Source organism: Phalacrocorax carbo, chromosome 27, assembly GCF_963921805.1.
Source record: "Phalacrocorax carbo chromosome 27, bPhaCar2.1, whole genome shotgun sequence".
In the NCBI taxonomy this organism is placed as follows: domain Eukaryota; kingdom Metazoa; phylum Chordata; class Aves; order Suliformes; family Phalacrocoracidae; genus Phalacrocorax; species Phalacrocorax carbo.
In genome coordinates this window covers 2,977,879-3,005,237 of record NC_087539.1, presented here as the reverse complement: position 1 = coordinate 3,005,237, position 27,359 = coordinate 2,977,879, and the positions used below count along the sequence as shown (strand labels likewise).

General features: G+C 56.7%; 1 protein-coding gene across 2 annotated transcripts; it reads left to right on the top strand.

Annotated features, from left to right (window-relative positions):
* Positions 1-1,560: 1,560 nt before the first annotated feature.
* Positions 1,561-17,529, top strand: LOC135317822 (electroneutral sodium bicarbonate exchanger 1-like). Of its 2 annotated transcripts, XM_064474292.1 has the most exons (26): positions 1,561-1,673; positions 3,673-3,806; positions 5,152-5,233; positions 5,662-5,796; positions 6,237-6,372; positions 6,588-6,748; positions 7,680-7,868; positions 7,977-8,065; positions 8,198-8,355; positions 8,730-8,817; positions 9,090-9,236; positions 9,420-9,511; positions 9,955-10,129; positions 10,279-10,412; positions 11,008-11,253; positions 11,359-11,464; positions 12,391-12,552; positions 12,775-12,888; positions 13,253-13,414; positions 14,014-14,265; positions 15,054-15,122; positions 15,660-15,833; positions 15,935-16,072; positions 16,524-16,621; positions 17,129-17,233; positions 17,493-17,529. In XM_064474292.1, exons 1-25 carry the CDS (start codon positions 1,562-1,564, stop codon positions 17,214-17,216), a joined length of 3,441 nt encoding a protein of 1,146 aa, XP_064330362.1. In that variant the 5' UTR covers position 1,561; the 3' UTR covers positions 17,217-17,233; positions 17,493-17,529. The 2 variants fall into 2 exon arrangements, with proteins under 2 accessions (XP_064330362.1, XP_064330361.1); XM_064474291.1 differs by having other exon boundaries at positions 7,977-8,355.
* Positions 17,530-27,359: the final 9,830 nt, after the last annotated feature.

Sequence of the window (27,359 nt, the reverse complement as noted above, 5' to 3'; positions counted from 1 at the left end):
TTCAAACCCGCTGCCACAGAACTTTGGGGATATATCCCACACTGGTTCTGCCACTCTGGAGGATTCCGCAATGGAAAGGGTAAATCCACGTAAGCCATGTCATGCCATTTCCCTTCTCTTTTGCAAAATAACATTAACTGCAAAATGGTGCTATATTGCTGTAATTACAGGGCAGATTCATTACTTCCCCTCCTCTCATTTGCAGCTCCTCCAGCCGGGTCCCATGGGTGCAGCGGGGGAGTGAGTGGGCAGAGCCGCCCCTGGACAAGCAGCCCACACCCGGGGCCGCCCAAAAAAGCAGCTCCTCCATAGAAACAGGGAGAACGGACAAAAAAAAAATACGGAAAGAAAATAGGAAAATAAATAAATAAAAAACCCCAAACCAAGCCCCTCGTTTCACCTCTTTCCCCCGGCAGCTGCTCCTGCCCAGGGAGGTGGATTTCCCCAAAACCCCCCCGTAAAAAAGCCCCAGAGACTCCTCCAGCTCCCCCCACCCGTCACAACACACGGCAGCGCCACAGCGAGACCTGCCAGGCTTTTATTGTCTCCTTTTCCCCATTCAAGGGGCGACAAGAGGAGAAAAGTCCCAGCGAGAGCCCGTCAGGCAACAGCAGCGCTTCCCGGCCGCCAGGCACCTTTCAGAGGGTTTTTCCCCCTGCCCCGTGTAATTCTCCTCTGCAGAAGGAAGCAGGAAACCCTGGCAAAACCAGGAGCCGTCCGAGGGTGTCTTGATACAAAAATCCGCGGATACTATCCTTCAAAGTCCGAAACTCCCCATAAGAGTAAGCGGAGTATCCAGAAAGTTCCCAAAATAAAACTCAATAGCAACAGAGTCACTGTTAAGCAGGCATCCTTTATTACAGCGCTGGGCAGCACTGGGGATTGATCCACCATGAGTGCTCCAGTGATTCGGTAAACTTCCAAAGATTATATGCTATAAAGTCATACATATTCATAAGATTCACGAGGATTCATTAACATATGTAAAAGCTCAAGCTGCATTCATAGTTGTCCTTTTAGTTGTCTTTGGGAGTCCTCCAGTGGTCTCTGATGGTCTTCCTCACCTGTCCACTGGTTGAACTTTGGGTTTCCTTTGCCCGTATATAGTAATTGAATGAGCTCCTCTGTCCTTTCGCCTTGACTGTCACAAGGGGCTGATTTAAACTAGTTCCTCGAGTGCTTATCTCGGCACTGATGTCCTGAGTCTCTGTTATCAATGAATTTACAAGCTTATTCACCATCTTTTTAATCCCACCTGGCACCAAGTTGCATTCTTCAAATCCCTGAAACTATCTTTGCAAGGGAGGAAACCACAAGAGAAGAAGGATGCTTACAATAAGGACTAAGTCAAGGACTGTCAGGGGTTTAGTTCTATCAGGAGACGCTGAAACACCTGTCCTTTACTGTAGGAGGCTGCGCCGCCTGCGGCCGAGCAAGAGTTAACTCCCGCCCCGCAGCGCCCAGGGCCGTGAGGGGCCGCTCCCGCTTCCCGGGCCCCGCGCGCGGGCGAGAGGCCGGCAGGGGCGGGGCCACAGCCAGGCCAGCTGAGCCCGCCTGGCCAATGGGCTGCTCGTCCCGTACCACGTGCGGCCGGGAGCGGGCCGTGAGGCGGGGCCGCTGGCGCGCGCGGGGCGGTTGCGGCTCGGGGCCTGGCGGCGTCGGGTCGGCGGGCGGTGAGCGGCTGCGGCGCGGGCGGGTTGTTCGGGGCCTTCGGTCCCCTCCTTCCCCCCCCTCCTTCCCCCCCCTCCTTCCCCCCCCCCGCCCGGGTTTCGCGCCCCTCTCAGTGTTTTCCTTTCCGTCGCGTCGTTGTCGCTGCTTCTGTTCCATTGTAGTTATTGACCTGTTCCTCCCTCCGGGCCCGAGCTTTGCCCTTCTGGGTCTCTCCCCGCCCCGCCGGTGGGGGCCGAGCGAGCGGCTGTGTGGGGCCGAGCTGCGCCCGAGCCGCCGCGGAGACGCTCTCGTTTGGCATCGCCGCGTGCTGTCAATAAAGCCGAGGCGGGGAATCCGTGTTATTTATCGCTTCGGATCTTGGTGGGGTTGGTCCCTTTGGGCGAAAAAAAAAAGACCCGGGGTTGATTTCGGGCCCGTTCTGTGCCGCTCCGACCCCATGGATCCGCGCCGTCGCCGCGTGGGCCCCGGCCGGGAAGCGCTGCTGTTGCCTGACGGGCTCTCGCTGGGACTTTTCTCCTCTTGTCGCCCCTTGAATGGGGAAAAGGAGACAATAAAAGCCTGGCAGGTCTCGCTGTGGCGCTGCCGTGTGTTGTGACGGGTGGGGGGAGCTGGAGGAGTCTCTGGGGCTTTTTTACGGGGGGGTTTTGGGGAAATCCACCTCCCTGGGCAGGAGCAGCTGCCGGGGGAAAGAGGTGAAACGAGGGGCTTGGTTTGGGGTTTTTTATTTATTTATTTTCCTATTTTCTTTCCGTATTTTTTTTTTGTCCGTTCTCCCTGTTTCTATGGAGGAGCTGCTTTTTCGGGTGGCCCCGGGTGTGGGCTGCTTGTCCAGGGGCGGCTCTGCCCACTCACTCCCCCGCTGCACCCATGGGACCCGGCTGGAGGAGCTGCAAATGAGAGGAGGGGAAGTAATGAATCTGCCCTGTAATTACAGCAATATAGCACCATTTTGCAGTTAATGTTATTTTGCAAAAGAGAAGGGAAATGGCATGACATGGCTTACGTGGATTTACCCTTTCCATTGCGGAATCCTCCAGAGTGGCAGAACCAGTGTGGGATATATCCCCAAAGTTCTGTGGCAGCGGGTTTGAAAGGGGGAAACTGTGGTGAGAACTCGAAAAAGTGTTGCTGTACTTGTGACACTGGATACTTTGCTTGATGGAACTGAAAAGGCAAGGGTACGGAATCCAGCCAGAAGGCAGGTGCAGGGAGCACACGCCAATGGGGATTTACAGGGGAGAGTGGATCCGAATTCTCCATCTACAAATCCCGAGTGGGACCCTAATCGTCCGGGAGCCAGGGGAATGCTGACTAGATATCAGGGGTGGATTTTATTTGGTGTCGGACAGGCAATGGCAAAAGCAAGAAATTGGTCAAAATTTTTGAAGTGAGACAAGAATTAAATGAGTCCCCTTCAGCCTTTATGGAAAGACTGAAGGTGGCTGCCAGAAAAAGTACCAATTTGGACCCAGAAAAAGAAAAACAAACAACCCAGAAGCAGCAATACACTTGGCCTCTATATTCATGGGACAATCGGCCCAGATATTAGAAAGAAACTTCAGAAAGTGGAAGCACTTGAACCTAGAGGTTTGGGTCAAATGCTTGAAGTGGCTTGGCACGAAGGAGAGCGGGGGAATCAACCCGAGCTGAACCCCTGGTTACCTTGAAGCTAGGGAATGAGAAATAGAATTTTTAGTAGATTCGGGCGCCGCTTATTTGGTGTTGAATACATGTAAAGGGAAATTCAGTCATAAATCCGCAGATGATGTTGTTGGTACGCCGGGGCAGAACGAAAGTTGGCCCTTCTTAGAGCCCTTAAAGTTCAAACTGGGGAAACAATGGGTAACTCGCCAGTTTCTGTATATGCCCGAATGCCCGCTGCCTCTGGGAGGACGAGAGCTATTAAGTAAATTGGATGCACAAAGAACTTTTGAAGGTGGAGAGATGAAATTACGGATACCAGAATCAAAAGCCACAGAGGCGAGAGTGTTTATGTTACAGGATTCCCCAGGGAGGAGCAGGTTCCCGCAGAAGTGGAAAATGCAGTGATTCCTTTGGTTTGGGCGAGCGAAGTCCCGGGACGATCTAAGTTGGCAGAGCCGGTAAAAGCAACATTAAAACCTGGAGCCAGGCCGGTAAGACACCACCAATATCCTGTGAAGTGGGAGGCTCGAAAAGGGTGAGAGGGGTTAATTACCAAATATTTAGAACAGGGGCTTTTGGTGGAATGTGAATCAGAATCTAATAGTCCTCTATTGCCAGTAAGGAAACGTGGGGGCAAGGAGGGGGGCGACGAGGGCGTCCCCTGCTCCACCGGCGGAGCAGCCCCCGGTTTGTCCCCGTGGACACTCTTACCCACAGCCCATGATAACGCTGGCATCAGTGTAATGAATTCCACTTTGGGTGGGGTGAACGAGATGAATCCTCCCTCCCAGGGCGGGTAGCCCTTGGCCCAGCAGGATGCAGCGTTGCCACCCCATTTCTCTATTCGGGGTAGCTTTTGCTCCAAGCAGAAGTGGTGTCTCCCCGTGCCCCGAGTGTTGCAAGCGGGCAGAATCTTGGGGATGAAATAATGGCCTGCATTGTTACCCGAGAGGCTGATGTCATCAGCGGTCGCTTTATAAGGGCTCGCCCCACTGCCCTGAGGGACTCTGGCCTCCGGATTGATCAGGAGGTTCAGTTCTCCCCCCAACCTGGTGACCGACGTGAGGATGGACCCAACTGGGGGTTCCAAAATGACCCTTCTGGAAGAGTTACAGGTAGCCCAGCCGGGGCTCTGCCGAGGGGCCAAGCACCCCCAAACAGTTGGGAAACTCCCCCCAAAATCCCATTTGGCGTTTCCCTGGAGCGCGGCAGGACGGGCGGGGGGAGATGCTTTGCACCGGGGAGGGCTGCGGGGGGCAGATTTAGCGTCGCTGTGCGGGGCACGGAGGCAAAGTGGTTTCTGAGAGAGAAGGGGACTTTCCCTGTGTCGCCCGCTTTGGGGCGTTTGCAAGCTGCGACTCCCAAATCCCACTGCGACACCCGCAGAACGCGCTCGAGCCTGCGGATTTATTTCAGTTGCGCTTTTACCTCATCAATTCAATAGTCCCAAAGCTTCCCCTTTGTGCCTCGAAGGTCGTTGGGCACCACTGAAAAGAGTCCGGCCCCATCCCCCTGACACCCGCCCTTCAGATATTTATAAGCACTGATGAGATCCCCGTGCAGCCTCCTCTTGTGCGGCTGAACAGACCCAGGTCTCTCAGCCTTTCCTCCCAAGGGAGATGCTCCAGCCTCTGAGCATCTTGGCAGCTCTGTGCTGGCCTTGCTCGAGCAGCTCCCGGCCCTTCTTGAAGCGGGGGCCGTGCCTGGAGGAGGAGGAGGCAGGCAGAGGCGTGATGCCCGTGGAGTCGCCCAGGCGCAGGGGTGGATGGTGGCCGGGGGCCCGTACGGGAGCTCTCCACAGCCAGCCCCAACTCTCCCCTTCTCGTTGCTGAGCAGAGGCATGACGAAGAGGCGGTCATTGACCAGGGAAGAACGAGCAACGTCGTCAATATTCACTATGAGAAGGAGGAGCTGGAAGGTGAGGCTCTGCTGAGCCCCTGCTAGAGGGGCCGCCAGCCCAGCGCGTTTTCCCCTTGCACAAAATCCCTACAAGGTGCCTTGCTCGGTGTCGCGTCACGTGCAGCAGGACGTGCCGGGCTTCTCACTAAAACAGCAGAGCGACCTTCTGTCGCTGCTTCATGAGCAAGTGTGTGTGTTGTCCGGCCGAGGCTGGAGGTGGAGAAGGGGTTTGGTACTTTCAGGGCACTTTGATGAGCCGGAGCTGTCCCTTGTTGCTCTGTTTCTGCCAAGTTTGAGGAAAATAGGCTTGGAAAAAGGAGGTCCCGCGACAATCAAATTCAGAGAAGTCGGTGCTTCTCCTGGGATTTAAGCGTGGCTTCGAGAGGCACCGGCCGCATCGACCGTTGCTGCGATGCCGAAAGTGCTGCCAATGGTGCTTTTTCGCAGGCCACCGGACCCTGTACGTGGGCGTGCGGATGCCGCTGGGGAGGCAGAGCCACCGGCATCACCGACCCCACAGCCAGAAGCCACGGAAACGGGAACGGGAGAAGGACTCTGCCCTGACGGAGCCGGGCTACCGCTGTAAGTGCCGCCACAGCGTTCCCTGAGCTCCTCGGGGCTACTTGGGTGCTGGGGTCTTCTGCAAGCAGTGCCTGGGGCTGGTTTGAGTGATGTGCTGTTCTCCCGAGGAAAAGTGGCGTTATTTAGCAAGACCCTCTTTTTCCCCAACTTTTCTCAAGTTTGTAAGGCAGTTAAATGCCTAATAGGTTTAGGCTCGCCTTCCTTAGAGGGATCCCGGGTTTAAAAGTGGGAATGTGGGGCAGGAGAGCTGCCCGTCGTTGTGCAGAGGTGGAGCAGATGCTTCTCCGTGGCTGTGTGCAGGGCCAGGCAGAGGCAGGGGAGAGGGGCCAGCCCAGTATTTCTGGCTGAGCTGGTGCCAGGCCGATGGGCCCTTTGGATGTGAGCGTGACGGGCCGTATTGAGGCATGGTAACGGGACGGGGCTTTGTCTTCTGCCCCCAGACACCCCATCCCAGCGGGTGCAGGTCATCCTCGGGACCGAGGAGGATGAGCAGCACGTCCCCCATGACTTGTTCAGCGAGCTGGATGAGATCTGCGTGAAAGAGGGGGAAGGTGCTGAGTGGAAGGAAACGGCAAGGTAAATGCCTGCTGCGGGCGCGGTGGGAGAGGGGTCCCCACGCTGGCGGCACCCCTGGGCTCCGCTTTCCTCTCTGTGGGACGGAAGGAGCTTTGGCAGCTGCAGGTGCCGATGGGAGGAGTCGCCTCCTCTTGCTGCCCCGTAGCTCTAGGAAAGGCCTTGCAGAGCCGGGGCTGTTTTCTTGCAATGGGGCTGATGGCACCCGCTGTCCGCAGGTGGCTGAAGTTTGAGGAGGACGTGGAAGACGGCGGCGATCGCTGGAGCAAGCCCTACGTGGCCACGCTGTCCTTGCACAGCCTCTTTGAGCTGAGGAGCTGCATCACCAAGGGCACGGTGCTGCTGGACGTTTGTGCCAACAGCATCGAAGAGATTGCAGGTACCGTTGGCGCCACGTCCCTCCGGGAAGGGCCGAGCTCGGCCACAGTCGCTCCCAAATCGAGCCCTGCCCCAGCGGCGGGTCCTTTTCCAGAAGCCCCACTGGGTTTTTAAGTCATGGGTTGGGTTTGGATGTAGCCTGGGCGTGCAAGAGTCGCACCAGCTTTTTCTTCCCATACGGGATCCTTTTGAGAGCAATTTGTGGGGTTGCAGAAGCGATTAGAGAATATTCTGCAGCCAAACAGGAGTGTGTGTGAGGGCGTAACACGCTGCTCTTAAAAATACGGCGTCGGCGTAGGAGCCGAACCTCCTTAAATCAACTCTTTCTTACAAGCCGTTTCCTCACATTCTTTTTTTTCCCCTTTGCCTTCTTAACATGCCGGGATTGAAGGGGTTTAAAGGCAGGGCTTACCTGGCAGATGCCCAAGCAGTGTCTGTTTGTGGGGAAGGTAACTGAAGTTGACTGAGAAAGCGGCTCTGGAGAACTGATCTGTGACTGGGAGGTCTCCATTCAGCCCTTTCAGGAGCTGCAGGAGCCGGAGCCGTTCTTAGCACGTTTCTCCCTGGGCTTGGCAAATTGCAGTCAATCGGCCAAGGAAGCTCTGGGAAAGCCCGTGCTCTAGATTGCCTAGAACTGGGTTAAGTGCGCAGAGTCAGACAGAAAGGCCAGGTCTGGCCAGAAAGTGGCATTGGTTAGAACGGGAAATACTTATCTTTGCAGAGGGATGAATAAGCGCTTTGATGGCGTCTTTTAGCGCAGGAAAAGTCTTGCTTTCGTTGCAAAGGCTGAACTGTATGAAAATGTCTTGCTAAGCAAGGCTGAGCCCTCCTTAGGGTATCCTGCGTGGCGCAGCCTTCTCCAGGGGCTGCGGGGGTCGGGACTTGGCGGGGGTTTCTTCTCTGCCGGCTTGATTTCCCTTTGCCGTCCCCAGATATGATCCTGGGCCAGCAAGAAGAGTCCGCCGAGTTTGACGAGGGCGTGCGGGCAAAAGTTCGAGAAGTGCTTCTGAAGAAGCATCACCACCAGAACGAGAAGAAAAGAAACAACCTTCTCCCCATCGTCTGCTCATTTGCTGATGTGAGCGAGAAGCAGTCGGACCCACACCTCCTCGACAAGCCAGGTGAGGGTTTCTGCCGGGCTTTGGCCCCGTGAGACTTGTCCTGCAAAAGGAGAAGCGTCGCACTTGCTCCTTGTCCGTCTTTCTGAGTGTCTTTCCTTTTCCTGCCAGCCCAAACACTCACCCCTCACCCTTCTGCCACCGCTGCGGAAGCTAAAAGTGGGGTGAGCCATGAGAGCAGCGCGATGGATTTAAGCAAGGTGAGACGCTTGTGGCTTTCTGACGCCTTTAGGTGCAGATTTGCTCTTGCAAACGGGGCTGCAGAGTGTGCTGTAGAGTGCTGTGGGCTTTGGGTTTGGGGGAAGGGCCTGAACATGGCTTGTCGTGCCCAGGCGGAGCTGCACTTCATGAAGAAGATTCCCACCGGTGCTGAAGCGTCCAACGTGCTTGTAGGAGAGCTGGATTTCCTTCGCCAGCCCATCGTGGCATTCGTCCGCCTGACCCCGGCTGTCCTCCTCTCGGGCCTGATGGAAGTTCCCATCCCCACAAGGTCTGCGTGAGGAGCACAAAGCTTTTCTTTTCCAAACCCCCAACAACACAACACCCAGTTGCGTGCATCAGTTTGGTGTCCCGAGGGAACGCGGGCAGTGGGAGCAAGCACATTTCTCCCACTCCCATCTCCTCACCCTCATTTCTCCCTTCCCTGCTGGATCTTTGAAAGCCCTTGGCCAATTCTAATGAGAGTTGGCCCAAAACTGAAATTTGCCACCATCGGTTGTGATGAATTTCAAATGCGTGGCGGAGGCGGTGAGCCTCTGTGTCCCGTCTCGAGCCGTGCTCTGGGCTGGGAGCTCCCGGGCATTCCCTGGGGTGCCCTTTGAGCAAGGACACGTTCTTCTCCCTCACTTTGTTCCTCTTGCCCAGGTTCCTGTTTGTTTTGCTTGGACCGCAAGGAAAAGCCCATCAGTACCATGAGATCGGCAGGTCCATGGCTACTCTCATGACGGATGAGGTGCGAGGAGATAAGAGATGCCTCCGGGTTGTTTTGGGCTTCCTTCCCTTTTCGCTGTGTCCGAGGCAGCGAGGAAGAGGCGTTGCTGTCCCAGCTGCCCACAGCTTTCCAGAGAGCCACCCTTGCTGGCGCCCCAAAGCAAACCTGTGAATTTGCACCCGCCACCACCCCCTGGAGGCTGAAATCCCACTGGGTGCATCCTGTGGCTCGTCCTTCTCCCCGGGGTCCCCAGCACGCTGTCCCCAGCGGTGGCATTGCCCTCCCCTCGGCAGGTTTTCCACGACGTTGCCTACAAAGCCAAGAACCGGGCTGACCTCGTGGCCGGCGTCGACGAGTTTCTGGATCAGGTCACGGTCTTGCCGCCAGGAGAGTGGGATCCATCGATCCGAATCGAGCCCCCCAAAAACGTCCCTTCGCAGGTGGGTGCTGTGGCAGAGGGGGATGCGAGGGGGCCGGGCAGGACAGCGGCACGGCTGGGGATGGTGCTGAGGGGCCTCGAGTCACGAGGTCCCAGTTTGACCCAGTCACACACGCGGACCAGAAGCGAAACAAGCCCGTGGTGACAAATACGTCTCTTCATTATCTTATCTGGATTTGAACAGGAAAAAAGGAAGGTGCCAGGAGCTCTCGATGACAGTGCTTCTCACAGCGAGCCGGAGAAACACAGTGGTCCTGAACTGGAGCGGACGGGAAGGTGGGAGCTGTGATAGTTTGGGTTTTTTTCCTGTTTGCCTCTGAAATCTGAGCATGCAGCTCCTGCCCAGCAGGATTTAGGGGTTAGTGAAGGGTCCAGGTGGGAGATGTGGGCAGCTGAGCTGAGCCACAGCATCACTGCACACAAGGTTTCTTGCTTTGGGGTGGAAGCAGATGTGTAAATAGCTCCAGGCAGAGCTCTGCTGCTTCGGAAAGCAAGGGCCTGTTGCAAGAAGAGAGGATAGGCTCCCGGGTTATTTCCTTTCTCTTGTTGTTGGAGGGATTGTTTGGTGAGCGTCAGTTTTTGCTGGGTCTAAAATGGGTAAAGGCGACTGCTGCTTCTTAGCCATGAGAGCTCTTCTGTGCCTGCGAGTGTCCTTTTGCAGCAGGGACAACTCCATGGGCTCTTCCAGGAAACGAGTCCCTTTTTTTCCCTTCCTCCAGGCTCTTTGGAGGTTTGATCCTGGACGTGAAGCGAAAGGCCCCGTGGTTCTGGAGCGACTTCCGGGATGGTCTGAGGCTGCAGTGTCTGGCGTCCTTCCTCTTCCTCTACTGTGCCTGCATGTCCCCTGTCATCACCTTTGGGGGGCTGCTGGGGGAGGCGACCAATGGCCACATAGTGAGCACCTCTCTCTGTTGGGTGGCATGGGGGAGGATGAAACTCTCGCAAAAGTCCTTGCTGCGGGGAATTTGCTTTGGGTTTGGGGGTGTTTCCCCCCTCCCCGCTAATGATTTACGTATTCACGGCTGCCTCTCTTCCCCGGCCAGAGTGCCATGGAGTCGCTGCTGGGCGCATCCATGACCGGCGTGGTGTATTCCCTCTTTGCTGGGCAGCCTCTCACCATCCTCGGGAGCACCGGACCCGTCCTTGTGTTCGAGAAGATCCTTTACAAGTTCTGCAAGTAAGGCTGGCTGCCGCGGCTGGGTGCTGCGAGAGCCTTCGCAAGAAGGCAGCCATGGAGAAAAGATGGTTTTGTCGGTGGCAGTTGTTAGATTGAAGTTGTTTTCTGTGTTTTGATGATTGTATTGAAAAGCAGGACCTTTTCATGTGAAATGGGGATTGTCCAGGACAACCCTTTGGTTGGGATGACTTGGATCCTTATTGCCCTGTTAGTGCAATTGCATTTCGATTGAGCCCCAACTCGCTGGCAGCAGGTGACTGGGTGCAAACCCAGCTGGGGTTGGTGTTGGGGCGTTGGGGTGATGTGGCAGAACACCACCTTCCACCACAGGGCCCTGACCTCCATTAGCTTCCAGGGCGTTAACCCAAGATAATTGCTAAATGGTGATAAGGGAAGAATTGGCCTCCTCCTGCGGGTCCCCCCCCTGCACCGCAGCCCTGGGGCCGCCCGTAGTAGAACAGGGCAAGTGCATTTACCATTCCCAGCCTTGACACGCTCCTGAATCGCTGCCGATTTTCCCCGAAGGAAGGCAGGCAGGCACGGCTCGGAGCCTCTTGCTGGCCTCTGCACCCTTCTTGTTCTGTTGGTTTCCCAGGGAGTACAAGCTCTCCTATCTCTCTCTACGGGCGTGCATCGGGCTGTGGACTGCTGCCTTCTGCATTGTGCTGGTGGCCACCGACGCCAGCTCTTTGGTGTGCTACATCACCCGCTTCACCGAAGAAGCCTTCGCCTCCCTCATCTGCGTCATCTTCATCTACGAGGCTCTGGAGAAGCTGAGTCACCTGCGAGAGACCTACCCTGTGCACATGCACAGCCAGCTCGACCTCCTCACCCTCTACTCGTGGGTTTTTTTGTCCTCCTGAAACGCCGCTGCCCCTTGGCAGGAGCTCAGGGTTGCGCTTCCGTCGTCTTTCCCTTACCCCTGCCTTGGCTTCTCTCCTCCCAGCTGTAAGTGTGAGGCACCGACCCATCCCAGCAACGAAACCCTGCGCTTCTGGGAGAGCAACAAGGTCAACGTGTCCGGCATCGCCTGGGAAAACCTCACGGTGACTGTAAGTGGCCCGAGCCACTGCTTCCTCGCGCCGCGGCCACGGGCTCAGGGGCATTTGCACGGTGCAAAAGTCAGAGGCCTTCCAGTGCTGATGGGCTTCCAGCTGTGCTGGTGCTGCTCTGAAGAGTCACGGCTTCAGTCTGATGGGGGGGTTTAACCTGCTTGGTCCTGCGAAGGAGAGTCTGCCTTGTCCCGTCCACCTGGTCCCCAGCGCTGTGGGGAATAACTGTCCTCCTCAAGCCTGTTGCAGGACAGTGTTTCTGCCCGGGAGCGAGGTTAAGTGGGTGGTTTGATTCTTGTAGCAGTTGGAGGACTTGAGTTCATGCTGGAAGGGAGTCATTGGCTTCCTGAAGTGGTGCCTAATACCTGCAGGCCTGGCTTGCTCACCCAGCGTGTCTGTCGGCGCAGGCATGAATTTGCATGTCTGAGCAGTCTCTCGGGCTGTTGTTGCTGGAAGCAGAGCTCAGGCACAGGGTGGGGGGCTCGTATGGGCGTCTTCGTCCCCTCTGGGCCGTGTCCTGGGAGCCCTGCCCTGGGAAGGGACGCTTTGCCTCTTCTCCCTTCCTGTCGCGTCTGTCTCAGCCCTCCTGCCCTGTTCCCTTGCCCTGTCCCCAAGAGCTGCCAGCACGTCCTTCCCCTCCGGTGTCACCTGCAGCCGTGGTTACCTGCCATTCAAGCGGAGGATGTGGCGTGGCTCTGTGGCGTGGTGTCCCGTCACAGCTCCTCTCTCCGCTCTCCTCTGTGCAGTTGAATGTGTCGCTTGTTCAGGTGCTGCTGCTGCTGCTGGTTACCTAGAAATCTCCGTGGGCAGCAGCAGTTACAGGGTCGTGGCTCTTGGCCCAAGAGCCTCACAGTGACCCCCCGGTTCCCCGAGGTTTCCTTGCCGCACGGGCACTGCCTTTGTGTGCTGACGCTCTGTTTCTGCAGGAATGTCGGTATTTGCACGGCGAGTTTCAAGGACCTGCCTGTGGGCGCGATGGCCCCTACGCACCTAATGTCCTCTTCTGGTGCTGCATCCTCTTCTTCTCCACCTTTGTCCTGTCGAGCTTGCTGAAGAAGTTCAAAACCAGCCGTTACTTCCCAACCAGAGTAGGTAGAAGCTGGTGGCCAGCAGCAGTCTCCACGCTCTTTTCCCCAAACGGCTCTCGTGGAGCACGCAGCAGTATTTGCCACCACTTGGTCGAGCTGGGAAACGTTGCCCTTGAAGGCCAAGCCCTCCATCGGCTGGGCTGTCCCTCACGCAGCTCCATGAGTGCAAAGCCACTGTAGCATTTCCGACCTGCCCCTTTCAGCTCTGGTTTCTTGCCCCAGGTACGGGCCACAGTGAGCGACTTTGCCGTTTTCCTCACCATCGTCATCATGGTGCTCATTGACTTGGTGACTGGGATCCCGTCCCCGAAGCTCCACGTGCCCCATGTGTTCAAGGTAAGGGGGTGTTTTGGCGCGGAGCTGTTTGCGGCCCCTGGGGATGCCACAAGGTGGTGGCAGGGCAGGGCAGGACGGGGCTGAGTCTGGAGGAGATGCGGGTGGTGTGAGCATCTCCTCTTCCACCTCCGAGCGCATCCTTTCCTTGTGGGAACGAGAAGACGGCCCCGCCGCTCTGGAGACGCGCAGGAGAAGCAGCTGTAGGTGCTGGCAAAGAGGCCGCTGGCAGTGCTGAACCCCCTGGGAGAGGGTGACTTGAAGCCAGGGCTGGGAGCTGCTCTGCCCCAGGGCTGGAGGGGAAACTGAAAGGCAGTGAGGTGGCTGGGCTGGGAGAGGATCGTGACATGCGTGTGCTTTGTCGCAGCCGACCAGAGATGACCGCGGGTGGTTCATCAGCCCCATCGGCCCCAACCCGTGGTGGACGGTGCCGGCTGCGCTCATCCCAGCTCTGCTCTGCACCATCCTGATCTTCATGGACCAGCAGATCACGGCTGTTATTGTCAACAGGAAGGAGCACAGGCTGAAGGTGAGGGGCTGCAAGAGATGAGCCCGTCCCCAGCCCACTGTGGGCTGTAGGAGTGGGGAGAAGCTCCTATTCCAAAAGCTTTGGGAAGGCGTTGGTGTGGGACGAGGTCGTGCTGCGTGGCAGGATGCTCTCCTGGGTTACTGATGACCCGGGGAGCAAAGGGCAGGGGAGGGGAGGTGGGCAATCTTTCGGAGCAGCAAATCAATCCGGGAGCAAGAGAGAGGAGGGCTTTTGTTTGAAAACGCCAGCGGCAGCTGGGGGAAGGAATCGTTCTGAAAAGCTGCCAGGGATAGCTCAGAGTCGCATCTTCTTTGCAAGTGGTGGCAATTTCTCTGTGAATGAAGAGAGAAAGTCGTTTTATGTCTCTTTTGTGAGAAGTCGATATCACGCAGCCTCTCGCAATCCGCTTTGTCTGAGCCCCTGTCAGATTTCCATGCGAGGGGCTTGCACAGAGACTGGCTACATCCTGATTTGTTTCCAGTCCTTGCTTTAAATTTTCAAGAAGCTGACTTCAGCTCAGTAGGGTGGGAGCGTGACTTGCGGCGTTGTCGTTGCTCTTCTGCTGTGGGACACTCTGCCTCTTGCTTTGCTCCCTGCAGAAAGGATGCGGGTACCACCTGGACCTTTTTGTGGTGGCCGTGATGCTCGGGGTGTGCTCCGTGATGGGGCTGCCCTGGTTTGTGGCTGCCACCGTCCTGTCCATCACCCATGTGAACAGCCTCAAAGTAGAGTCTGGCTGCTCAGCTCCCGGGGAACAACCCAAGTTTTTGGGGATACGAGAGCAGAGAGTCACTGGCTTGATGATCTTTGTGCTCATGGGCTGCTCCGTCTTCTTCACTTCTGTGTTAAAGGTAAGAGGAAAATGGAAAACACCCAACAACCACGCGGTTTTGGGGGGTTCTGAAAAACAAGAGTCCCCCCTTCCCAGGCCTGAGTAGTTGTGGAGCAGAGGAGGAGGTGAATCCCAGCCCTTGGGGCTTGACCCGCGGTGGGAACCAGCCTCGGTCACGCTTTCCAGCCCTTCAGGCCCCAGTTTGCTGTGCTCGAGGCAAGCGAGCACGACGACTGCTTTGATGTTCAGGCGTCTTTCAGGCCCACCTGTGTTTGTGGGTTACAATTAGGCGCGTTCAGAGCAGTACCTCTGCTCCCTTTCAAACAGGCAGCACCTTCTCGGTAGCGATTGGCTCCCGCAAGCGCCTCAGAACAGCCATTCCAAGTAGCCAAACATGCCGAAATGGTCCCCGAGGGCTTCCTTACGTGTTCCTCCCACAAAATAATGCCATCTCTAGGCTAAAAGGAGGCCCAGCGCCTTTGCGCGTTGCCACAAGAACACGTAGAAATGGTTTTCTACCGTCACAGAGCGCGGTACGCGGTGGCACGGGTGAAGTGACCTCTTTTCCTCCCACCTCTCTGGAAAAGAGGCTTATTGTGACAAAAGGGAACTCAGAGTCTGTTCAGCCTGAAGCAGAGCGTTGGCTCCCTCGCACGCACAAAATCTCTCCCGGTTAAAATCCGACCCACCTGCAAGCCCGTGGGAGCTGCAGAGCTTTGGGCAACTTCAGGCAGTGCCCGTAGAAGAGAGTGGTAAGAGTGAAAATGTGATGGAGAACAAAACGAAGGATTCCATTCTTGTTTTCAGTTCATCCCAATGCCTGTGCTTTACGGCGTCTTCCTCTACATGGGTGTGTCGTCCCTCAGAGGAATTCAGGTAGGGGCTCTGTTACAGCGCGCGGCACGCCTGCTCCCTGGTATTTCCCGGCCGTTGGAGCGGGCAGAAAGCAGTGGCGTGGGAAAACACCTCTCCGGGAGCAAGCGCTGAAAGTGTTTTGTGTGAGCAGCAGCTCGGGGGAGGCCCAGGAGGGGCGTAGGGCTGGGGGAGCGGGCACGGTCAGGGCTCTCTGTGTCACGGCTTAGGGCAGGTCGGGCTTTGGTGAGGTGGAAGCGGGGGAATTCAGTGCCAAGGGAAGGCAGTTTCTGCCACCGGTGGAAATCCTTGCCGGGGGATTGGGTGGGCCAAGAAATGGCGCTGAGAGAAGAACGTGGACTCCTTGCAATTTGGTGGGCAGCTCTGGCGGGCAAGCTGGGTGGAGCGAAGGGAAAGTGGGGGCTGCTCCCAGGAGGAAGCGAGCGGGCTCCGCGACCTCTCCTTGCAAGCGAGACCCTGAGAACTGCGTCCGCGTCTCCACAGGGCCAGAAACCTTCCGCAGTCCCACGGTGGCAACTTTTCCCCCTTGGCTTTTTGCAGTTCTTCGATCGCTTGAAGCTGTTCTGGATGCCGGCGAAACACCAGCCGGATTTCATCTACCTGCGGCACGTGCCCTTGCGAAAGGTGCATTTCTTCACCGCCATCCAGCTGATCTGCCTCGTCCTGCTCTGGGGCATCAAGGCGTCCCGTGCCGCCATCATCTTTCCCATGATGGTAAGAGCCGCTGCCGGTGTCGGCAGCGGGAGGTTTGCAGCGTTGGAGGGAGATGTAGCGTCGCCTCTGGCCTCACCGCATCTTCCCTCTTCCTCACAAAGGTGTTGGCTCTCGTTTTTGTGCGGAGAGTGATGGATTTCTGCTTCTCCAAGCGAGAGCTCAGCTTTCTGGATGACCTGATGCCAGAAAGCAAGAAGCAGAGGTTGGGCGACGCCAAAACCGAAGCCCAAGAGGAAGAGGTAACGCTTGCTGGGGGCTTGGGGCCGGACGTCTCCCTTGGGCTGGGAGATGGCCTCTTTCTGTCCCAGCTGGTCTTGAAATGTTGGGGGAGGAGCAGAACGCAATAGAAATAGATCCCAATAGCCCGGATCCCACAGCTTCAGCGTGTCTTTCCCTGAATTAGCAGTGAGCTTAACACTTGAGTGAGGGAGAATTTTAAAGAGTAGTCTTTGAGGAAAAAAGGTGAGGAAGAAGATGATGATGGTGATACTCACGGTGGGAAGATTTGCTGCTAATAGTGTTTTTAAGCCTTGCAAAACGTTTGGAGCGGAGGTCGATACCCTGCTGCACTAAGAGCTGAAGCTGCCATGGGTCCCAAGGAGAGGGCACATGCAGCGCTTTTACCGCCTGGTGTGTTTCTCTCCACTTTGGTCACAGACGGAGAAATTGATTTGTCCCTTTTTACGCCAGGAGTCCCAGAAGACGATGGCAGCTGCTGCTGCAAATTGCGTTCAGCTGGAACTGGGGGAGACCAGCGGCTTGGATATCCCACAGCAACCCAGTGACAGGTAAAGCCCCGTGGAGGCCCAGGGCCCCTGGCAGGATGGATTTGCAGGGGTTTGGCCCAATCTTCTCCACTTGCCTCTTTCCTGAGCATCCCTTAGGCACCAGCAGTCAGCTTGGGAGGAAAATCAGGGCTGCAGGAGGCGATGGCAGGGCTCTGCCTCCAAGCAGAGTGGCTGCACAGCTCACGTTTGAGCCCGGGCACCCTCATCGTCAGTGACTTTACGCAGCTGGAGAGCCTCGTACTTCCAGCTGAGGAGCTGCAGGCATGATCTGTAGCAGCAGTGGCTTAGGAGCCCGCTCCAGGGCTGCACAGCAGCGAGAGCCGTTGCACGGAGCCGTTGCTCTGCAGCTCTCGGGCTCGCCTCCCAAACCTCCTCCCGCGGCAAAGGCCCCTGTGCCTGTGCTGAGCTTTGCTCCTCCGAGCCCCCCTGTTCCTCTCGCCGACGCTAACGCACTTGGTGCCGTCAGTTCCCAGAATCACGCGTTGCCCTGGGCAATATTTATTGCAGGGCTGATCCTTCGGAGATTAATATCTCAGAGGAGATGTCCAACATGACCGTGTGGAAGGCGCTGACGATGAAGAGGGAAACGCTCTGACTCTGGGGAGGAAAGAGGTAAAGGCTGGCCCGTGAGGGCGACCGTGCTCCTCTGCGGCGACGGCGCGTGCCTACGGCTGTGCCGTGCTCTGGCCAGCACTGCCGAGCGAGCGGCCCGGCCCTGGGCACAGGCAGCAGGGGCCGTGGCATGCAAACCAGCTCCTCCCCGCCGGGCTGGTGCCACACACGGGGCTGAATCGGCAGCAGCCGGCCGCTCTGGCGCTGACGACGCTCTCCCTCTTCTTCTCTTTCCCCCCGGCCCGGTTTTCACGACTAGGAATGTTGACTCTGAAGGAGAGGAGTGAGAACGTGACTCAGGGATGTGCCGATGCAGGCACGGGGAGAAACCGCTTCCTTTCAGCCAGAGGATTCCCATTAAAGCCATGCAGATGTTGTCGGTTACCCTGGGTGTGCTTCAGGCGTTCAGTATCCCCAGAGCAGCAAACTGAGGGGCGCATCACAGTCCGTGGGAGCTGGGTGTTGTTACGCCTCCGTGTGTACGTGCGTGTGTTGGTGCGGTTTTGTAGTGGTCGAGGGGCTGCTACCGCTCCCTCATTCAGGGCTATTTTTTCAGTCTCCAATTCCTCCTCGCCTTTCTCTTTTCTCCAAATATAAACTCTGAATGTACACAAACACCTTCTGTGAGGTGTGACGCGTTCTGCGCTTGCCTCTTCGTCCCGAAAAGGTTCGTGCTCTGGCTCGGGCTCCTCCCTTGAGTTCACTCCCGCGTCTCTCCCTGGGCCGAGAGGGACGCCCTCCGTGGCGGGGCAGCGGAAGGACCCTCCGAGCAGTTGGGCCCAGGCGAAGGACGAGCATTTGCTGCCTGCGCTCCAGTTCCGCCCCCTTTGGTTCTTGTTTTGATTTCTCGCCTTTGCTTTGGCTCTGCCGTCGGCCGGGAAGGTGCAAAGTGCAGAAATGCCCCCTTCTTGTCCCCTGGCTGTCACCTGAATGGAAGGGAGCACTGAACATGGAGCGCCTTGAGTGCAGCGTGTGGTCGCGGGAGCGGGCAGGTGAGGCGTGGGGCTCTGCGCCCCGGGGCTGTCCCCTGCCTTGTTCCGCCGCTTCCCTGCCTTTCACCTCCCGGGGACTCTGTGTGGTTTCTTCTGCACCCCTGTCCTTGCAAAGCCTTTTCTCTCACAGGGAGGGACGAGCCAGGAGGGAAGCGGGCAGGTGCTTTTTCCCTCCTGCCTTTCCCTTCCTGCCGCTTTGCAGGAAGAAGCCGTCAAGCAGAGCTGGTTGTTGTGCTCCCTTCGCAGTCTGGGGGGTTGCTGGGCCGTGGTGTCACCCCCGGCACGCGCGGTCGGGTCGGGTGGCTCTGGAGCCTGGGAGGAGAGGAGGACCTGGAAGAAAAGGTGCCCTTGCATCCCTGCGCCTCGCTGTGGGCTCAGCACGGGCTCCAGGCTCTTGGCATCTGCAGGCGGTGCCCCGTGCCCAGCTGCGACGGGGCCACACCCCCTCCTGCCGTCGGCTTCTCCCATCCGCTGCGGGAGCCTTTTCGTGCATCGACCCAACCCGAGATGCCAACGGCAGGTTGTCACTCCTTGCAAAGGGGAGAGAAAATCAATATGAATGAGGTTATAGAAAATATAGTTGATATAAACATAAAATGTTTCTGTGAGGATGAAAACAGCACGTCACAAGCAGGGACAAAAGCAGAGGACTTCTTCTGGAATCACAGAATCACAGGCTGGGGGGGGCTGGCAGGGCTCTTGGGAGCTCACCCCGTCCCAACTGCTGCTTCAGCAGGCACTCCCAGAGCAGGGGGCACAGGGCCGCATCCAGGCGGGGTGTGAATGTCTCCAGGGAAGGGACTCCACAGCCCCTCTGGGCAGCCTGTGCCCCTGCTCTGGCACCCGCACAGGGAAGGGTTTTTTGCTCATATTCAGTTGGAACTTCGCATATTCCAAATTGTGCCTGTTGCCTTGGACGTCTGCCTTGGCCTGTTGTTGGGCACTATTGAACAGAGCCCGTCCCATTGTCACTGAAATCAGGACTGAGCCTGGTGACACCAGCGCAGAGTTAAAAGGCAGCATTCTGTATTTGCGGGGGGGGGGGCGGCTGCACGGGGGATCCTCCTCCTACCGGGCACCCCGCAGGTCTCTTTGTGCCCGTTAAGTACGTGCTTCCCAGGCACATTCATTAGCTTTCTGATAACAGCTACAGATAGGCAGAGGTTACTTGCCCACGCCTGCTGGTGTCTCCGGCTGCTCCTCAGGGGGCTCTGGATGAAGGACATACTCTTCCTCCCGGTGTCCGCTACTTAACCCTTGTGTTCCCGCCAACTCGCTTCTGAGATGACGCCCGTGCTGCCCGTGAGGGCTGCTCTGTTCTGGCTGAGTCTCTGCTCTGCAGTTCCTCACCTTTGTGGCTCTGTACGGCTGCTTTTCTTAAGGCCAAACGTCATCGTGACTTTGTTTAGGTCCTTCGAATCTCGAGGCCTCTCTGACTCCCTAAAGCAACAAGCTTTAGTCCTCGTGCAGGCTGTTCTTGTTTCGGCTGCCTCCTTATCCCGGCCAGGTTTTGGCTCCGGGTCCCAGCCTTAGCTGAGCTGCACTAGACTGTATCAGTAACTCCCAACCATTTATACCCTGAATCACCGCTGCCTAAACGTGAGGCTGTAATGTAGCCCTTAAAACAGAGGTTTGGCCCCTAAGCTCTAGGGGTGAGGCTTTGGGGATCTGAAACTTAGGCTTTGAGTCTGAAAGGAGCGGGGTTCTGTCAGAAACACATTATCTATTGCATTCATGATTAAAGAATACACTGGTTGTCCCCAGACTTAACGTTCAGTTGCGGGACACAGCAGCATCCATGGTTGGTTCACTTCATCACCCTGGTTACATTTCTCCCCCTTTGAAAATTTTGAGATTAATTTTCTCAATACTTTCACTACAAACTAGTACTCAATATCCCACCTATAGTTACCCTAGAGCAATAATGCTTGTTAACCTCTGTGCAATATGGAGTTCCCTATTAAAATTCTTTGGACCATATTTTCCATTTGCCAGTGCAAGACTGACCTTTCAATTCATCGCCAGCTCCTCTGTTAGAACCCTCTTTAAGCAAGAATAGACAAGGAGGATTATCACAACTACGATCAGCAAGAGCAACACCCTGCTTATGATAGATCTTACCCACGAGCTGAGATTCCATTCCAGATCATTAAATATCTCACTAAGCCAATCTTCCTGCATATCTAGTTGAATGTTGTGAGCATCTTTCTTTACCTCTCCTAACAGACTTAAACCACATTCGACATCCTGAGTTGCATTTGGGATGCATATGCAGCAATGATACTATTATCAGTCACACCACTTAAATCTGTTGTCAGGATTCCCCATGGAATTGATTCACCTGCAGCTCTTGGAATTGGGAGACATGCAGTAATTTGAGTTACGTTCTGCTGATTAGCAAACTCTTTTATCAGTCCTATCATCAGATTCTCTTCTGCTGTCTTTTGCGGAATCTTAATCTTTTGCTCTGCTGTTGAAGTTTCCACAGTCCCAATCATTAACATTTATCCTACTGACAATTTCCATGATGGTGCTTTCTTCACTTGAGTGTAGGGTATCCATGGTTCCACTCCTCCTACTTTGGTTGCGGTGTCAGTTGTTAACAGGACCTGTAAAGGTCCTTTCCACTTCCCCTGCAGTGCTTCAGAGTTCCAGGTCTTGATGTACACGGGATCACCCGGCTGGTACTGATGTATAGGTGTATCCAAGGCAAGCGATCCAGTCAACGCAATATATCTCCAGAGAGCTCGAAGAGCTTTTCCTAGAGAAGCCAAACTCACTTTTAAATCTGTTTCCCCTGCTGCCTTCATATCCCCTGGGATGAGAGGAATTGGGTAAAGTTTGCCATCCAAAGTCTCATATGGACTTACAGCATCTTTGGCTCTTGTTTGAATTCTAATTCTCAAGAGAGCCAATGGTAAGGCCTGCAGCCAGTTTAAAGATACTTCTGGACAGATATTACTTATTTGCCTCTTTAGTGTTTGATTCATCCTCTCAATTTTCCCGCTTGGTTGTGGTCTCTAGGGGTTATATAGGTCCCATTTTATATCCAAAATTATACTAAGCCATTGGACTACATCTGCCACAAACTGTGGCCCTCTGTCAGAGGACATTCCCATTGGCACCCCAAATCTTGGTACATTTTCTGGCAGCCACCTTCAGTCTTTCCATAAAGGCTGAAGGGGACTCATTTAATTCTTGTCTCACTTCAAAAATTTTGACCAATTTCTTGCTTTTGCCATTGCCTGTCCGACACCAAATAAAATCCACCCCTGATATCTAGTCAGCATTCCCCTGGCTCCCGGACGATTAGGGTCCCACTCGGGATTTGTAGATGGAGAATTCGGATCCACTCTCCCCTGTAAATCCCCATTGGCGTGTGCTCCCTGCACCTGCCTTCTGGCTGGATTCCGTACCCTTGCCTTTTCAGTTCCATCAAGCAAAGTATCCAGTGTCACAAGTACAGCAACACTTTTTCGAGTTCTCACCACAGTTTCCCCCTTTCAAACCCGCTGCCACAGAACTTTGGGGATATATCCCACGCTGGTTCTGCCACTCTGGAGGATTCCGCAATGGAAAGGGTAAATCCACGTAAGCCATGTCATGCCATTTCCCTTCTCTTTTGCAAAATAACATTAACTGCAAAATGGTGCTATATTGCTGTAATTACAGGGCAGATTCATTACTTCCCCTCCTCTCATTTGCAGCTCCTCCAGCCGGGTCCCATGGGTGCAGCGGGGGAGTGAGTGGGCAGAGCCGCCCCTGGACAAGCAGCCCACACCCGGGGCCGCCCGAAAAAGCAGCTCCTCCATAGAAACAGGGAGAACGGACAAAAAAAAAATACGGAAAGAAAATAGGAAAATAAATAAATAAAAAACCCCAAACCAAGCCCCTCGTTTCACCTCTTTCCCCAGGCAGCTGCTCCTGCCCAGGGAGGTGGATTTCCCCAAAACCCCCCCGTAAAAAAGCCCCAGAGACTCCTCCAGCTCCCCCCACCCGTCACAACACACGGCAGCGCCACAGCGAGACCTGCCAGGCTTTTATTGTCTCCTTTTCCCCATTCAAGGGGCGACAAGAGGAGAAAAGTCCCAGCGAGAGCCCGTCAGGCAACAGCAGCGCTTCCCGGCCGGGGCCCACGCGGCGACGGCGCGGATCCATGGGGTCGGAGCGGCACAGAACGGGCCCGAAATCAACCCCGGGTCTTTTTTTTTTCGCCCAAAGGGACCAACCCCACCAAGATCCGAAGCGATAAATAACACGGATTCCCCGCCTCGGCTTTATTGACAGCACGCGGCGATGCCAAACGAGAGCGTCTCCGCGGCGGCTCGGGCGCAGCTCGGCCCCACACAGCCGCTCGCTCGGCCCCCACCGGCGGGGCGGGGAGAGACCCAGAAGGGCAAAGCTCGGGCCCGGAGGGAGGAACAGCTCAATAACTACAATGGAACAGAAGCAGCGACAACGACGCGACGGAAAGGAAAACACTGAGAGGGGCGCGAAACCCGGGCGGGGGGGGGGGAAGGAGGGGGGGAAGGAGCGGGGGGGAAGGAGGGGACCGAAGGCCCCGAACAACCCGCCCGCGCCGCAGCCGCTCACCGCCCGCCGACCCGACGCCGCCAGGCCCCGAGCCGCAACCGCCCCGCGCGCGCCAGCGGCCCCGCCTCACGGCCCGCTCCCGGCCGCACGTGGTACGGGACGAGCAGCCCATTGGCCAGGCGGGCTCAGCTGGCCTGGCTGTGGCCCCGCCCCTGCCGGCCTCTCGCCCGCGCGCGGGGCCCGGGAAGCGGGAGCGGCCCCTCACGGCCCTGGGCGCTGCGGGGCGGGAGTTAACTCTTGCTCGGCCGCAGGCGGCGCAGCCTCCTACAGTAAAGGACAGGTGTTTCAGCGTCTCCGGCACAAAAATAATGCCTCTGTTAATTACAAGTAGCGCAGAGCACGGAGGAAAAAATAAAATAATGGGAAAAAACTATGTGCCAGCACCTTATTTATTACCTTTTTACACCACCTCCCCCCCCCCTTAGGGATTGCCATGTGCTTCCTTTTGGGAAACGTTTCCAGGGGCCCCACGGGGGATTCGGGAGCTCCTTTAAGGCACCAGAGAGGAGAAAAACACCCGGCCCCTCCCTGCACGGGGGGGAAGGGGATCTGCTGCCAACTAAGGCGTCCCAGGGCACTTCAGAGATATTCTTCCTTCTAGTCCTAAAGCAACTCCAGGCACCTTTGAGAGGGTGTCGTGGTTCAGCCTCAGCTGGCAACTGAACACCCGGCAGCCGCTCGCTCACACCCCCCCCCCCACCCCTGTGGGATGGGGAAGAGAATCGGACGAGCAAAAGAACTTGTGGGTTGAGATAAGCACAGTTTAATGATTACAATAGAATGATAATGATAAATGATTATTATAATAATGACAATAATGTTACTATAATAAAATGGAAAAGGAAGGGAAAGGGAAAACAGGAAAAAACCCACAGAAACACAAGGGACACAGCCGCTCCCCCCCCGCCGACCGACACTGCCCGTCCCCGAGCCGCGACTGCTGCCCCCTCCCCCGGCCAGCCCCTCCCAGGTACGGCACTGGGCATGACGTTCCATGAGATGGAATATCCCTTTGGCCAGTTTGGATCCGCTCTCTCGGCTGTGCCCCCTCCCCTCCCGGCTCCTTGTGCCCCCCGCAGAGCCTGGGAAGCTGGAAATGCCCTTGGCTGGTACAAGCGCTGCCCAGCAACAGCCCAGACACCTGTGTGTTATCAACACTATTTTCATGCTAAGTCCAACACAAAGCACTATACCAGCTAGAGTGAAGAGAATTAACTCTATCCCAGCTGAAACCGTGGCATCTTTTAAGACACCAAAGATGAGAAAAACACCCAGCCCCTCCCTGCACGGGGGGAAGGGGATTTGCTGCCAACTAAGGCGTTCCAGGGCACTTCAGAGATATTCTTCCTTCTAGTCCTAAAGCAACTCCAGGCACCTTTGAGAGGGTTTTTCCCCCTGCCCCGTGTAATTCTCCTCTGCAGAAGGAAGCAGGAAACCCTGGCAAAACCAGGAGCCGTCCGAGGGTGTCTGGGGTAGAAAGGGGGCCGGCAGGCGGAGCGCTGGGTCCCGCCAGCCCCGCGTGTAACCAGGGTGATGAAGTGAACCAGCCGTGGATGCTGCTGTGTCCCGCAACTGAACGTTAAGTCTGGGGACAGCCAGTGTATTCTTTAATCATGAATGCAATAGATAATGTGCTTCTGTCAGAACCCCGCTCCTTTCAGACTCAAAGCCTAAGTTTCAGATCCCCAAAGCCTCACCCCTAGAGCTTAGGGGCCAAACCTCTGTTTTAAGGGCTACATTACAGCCTCACGTTTAGGCAGCGGTGATTCAGGGTATAAATGGTTGGGAGTTACTGATACAGTCTAGTGCAGCTCAGCTAAGGCTGGGACCCGGAGCCAAAACCTGGCCGGGGTAAGGAGGCAGCCGAAACAAGAACAGCCTGCACGAGGACTAAAGCTTGTTGCTTTAGGGAGTCAGAGAGGCCTCGAGATTCGAAGGACCTAAACAAAGTCACGATGACATTTGGCCTTAAGAAAAGCAGCCGTACAGAGCCACAAAGGTGAGGAACTGCAGAGCAGAGACTCAGCCAGAACAGAGCAGCCCTCACGGGCAGCACGGGCGTCATCTCAGAAGCGAGTTGGCGGGAACACAAGGGTTAAGTAGCGGACACCGGGAGGAAGAGTATGTCCTTCATCCAGAGCCCCCTGAGGAGCAGCCGGAGACACCAGCAGGCGTGGGCAAGTAACCTCTGCCTATCTGTAGCTGTTATCAGAAAGCTAATGAATGTGCCTGGGAAGCACGTACTTAACGGGCACAAAGAGACCTGCGGGGTGCCCGGTAGGAGGAGGATCCCCCGTGCAGCCGCCCCCCCCCCCCGCAAATACAGAATGCTGCCTTTTAACTCTGCGCTGGTGCCACCAGGCTCAGCCCCGAGCTCGGGGACATCAAGAGCAAAACCAAAGCTGCGCCTGGAGAAGGGGCTGCGCTCGGGCACCTCGGGGAAGCCCGGGTCGCTCTGTAAACCAGCAATTGCCAAGGCAGCTGCCAGCGTGTCGCAGCCCCCTGAGGCCGGGGAGATGCAGACCCCCGCGGAGCCCGCACTTCACTACAACCCACTTGGCTTTTCCCTCCGGGGTGGGTTTCTTTTGTTCCGAAGTTGCAGAGATGCCCGGCCCGGGCTGAAACCGACCCCAGCCCCCGGCCCTGCTCCCTGCGAGGAGGGAGCGCAATCCGGCTGGGCTCTCCTTGTGCACAGGGGAGAAGGAAAACGGGGAAAACCAGCGTTCTCCTTTCTTTAGGAGGGCGATAATTGCGTTTCAGGGGCAGGGCGGCAGGGACCGGTCCCACCCGCCCAGCCCCGCAGCCAGGGCTCTTCACTGGCTCAGACCCCCACGGGAACGGAGGGTCATTGCCCAAGCGGAGGAGAGCGCAGGGCTCCCGGCCACCGGCAGCTTTCCCCTCCGGGCAGGCAGAGGCGGCGGGTCGGAGCAGCCAGCGCAGCCCCACGCTCAGAGCACAGGAAGGCAGCGTGGACAGGGCGCGCACGGGCGTCACGGGGGGAGAGCGGCAGGAAAACCCAGCCTTTGCCCCCTGCCCTTTCTCCAAGCCTCGATTTTTAGCCTCCCCTCCTTTTCAAAGAGCTAACCCAGCCTCCTCCCCCTCCGACAGTTACCGTGCCGAGCTGGCTCCGGTCAAAGTACCCTTTGCAAAACCCCATGAAAGGGGGAGTTACTGAATGCCGCCTTTGCCTGGGCCTTTACTGCTAAGGCCGGCCCTCCGGCATCTCAGCCCCCAGAGGAGAGAGCACAAATCGGGAGAAGGGAAGACTTACCAGCGGCTCAGAAGGACTGGCTCAGAGACCACCTGTGCAAACTGGGTCCTCGCCAACCCACGGGCCCCAATGGGATGCACCCGCGGGTGCTGAGGGAGCTGGCGGAGGGATTCTGGCCGAGCCCCTGTGCATCATCTTTGAAAGGCCGTGGGGGACAGGAGAGGTGCCCGAGGGCTGGAGGACAGCAAATGTCACTCCAGTCCTGAAAAAGGGCAGGAAGGAGGAGCTGGGGAACTCTAGGCCAGGCAGCCTCACCTCCGTCCCTGGAGAGGGGATGGAGCACTTCATCCTGGAGGTCATCTCCAGGCACGCAGGGGACAAGAAGGTTATCGGGAAGAGTCAGCATGGATGCACCAAGGGAAGCTCATGCCTGACCAACCCGACAGCCTTCTCTGATGGCGTGACTGGCTGGGTGGACGACGGGAGAGCAGTGGGTGTTGTCAGTCTTGACTTGAGTAAGGCATTCGACAGCGTCTCCCACAGCATCCTCACAGGCAAGCTAAGGCAGTGGGGGTTGGAGGAGGGGACAGTGAGGTGGCCAGAGCCCTGGCTCAACAACAGAGCTCAGAGGGTCGTGATCAGTGGAGCAGAGCCTGGCTGGAGGCCTGTCACTAGTGGTGTTCCCCAGGGGTCTGTGCTGGGCCCAGTCCTGGCCAACATATCCATCAGTGACCTGGATGATGGGATCCAGTGTCACCTCAGCAAGTTCCCTGCCGATGCCAAGCTGGGAGGAGCGGCTGATGCACCAGAGGGCCGTGCTGCCACCCAGCGAGACCTGGCCAGGCTGGAGAGCTGGGCCCAGGGGACCTGATGAAATTCAACACGAGCACGTGCAGGGTCCTGCCCCGGGGGAGGAAGAACCCCCCGCACCGGCACAGGCTGGGGGCTGAACTGCTGGGGAGCGGCTCTCTTGAGAAGGCCCTGGGAGTGCTGGGGGACAAGAAGGTGACCCTGAGCCAGCACCGTGCCCTTGGGGCCAGGAAGGCCAATGGTACCCAAGGATGCATGAAAAGGCATGTGGAGCATCTCCCTTGGGAGGAAAGGCTGAGAGAGCAGGGTCTGTTCAGCCGCAGAAGAGGAGGCTGCACAGGGATCCCATCAGTACCTATAAATATCTGAAGGGCGGGTGTCAGGGGGATGGGGCCGGGCTCTTTCCAGCGGTGCCCAGCGACAGGCCAAGGGGCAACGGGCACAAGGTGGAACACGGGAAGTTCCACCTCAGTATAAGGACAAACCCCTCCCCTGTGCGGGTGCCAGAGCAGGGGCACAG

Coding starts and splice junctions, on each gene's coding strand:
- LOC135317822 (XM_064474291.1), top strand. CDS start 1,562: ATGGGCTGCTCGTCCCGTACCACGTGCGGCCGGGAGCGGGCCGTGAGG. Junction 10,130..10,278: donor AGGCGACCAATGGCCACATA/GTGAGCACCTCT, acceptor TTCCCCGGCCAG/AGTGCCATGGAGTCGCTGCT. Junction 15,834..15,934: donor CCATCATCTTTCCCATGATG/GTAAGAGCCGCT, acceptor TTCCTCACAAAG/GTGTTGGCTCTCGTTTTTGT.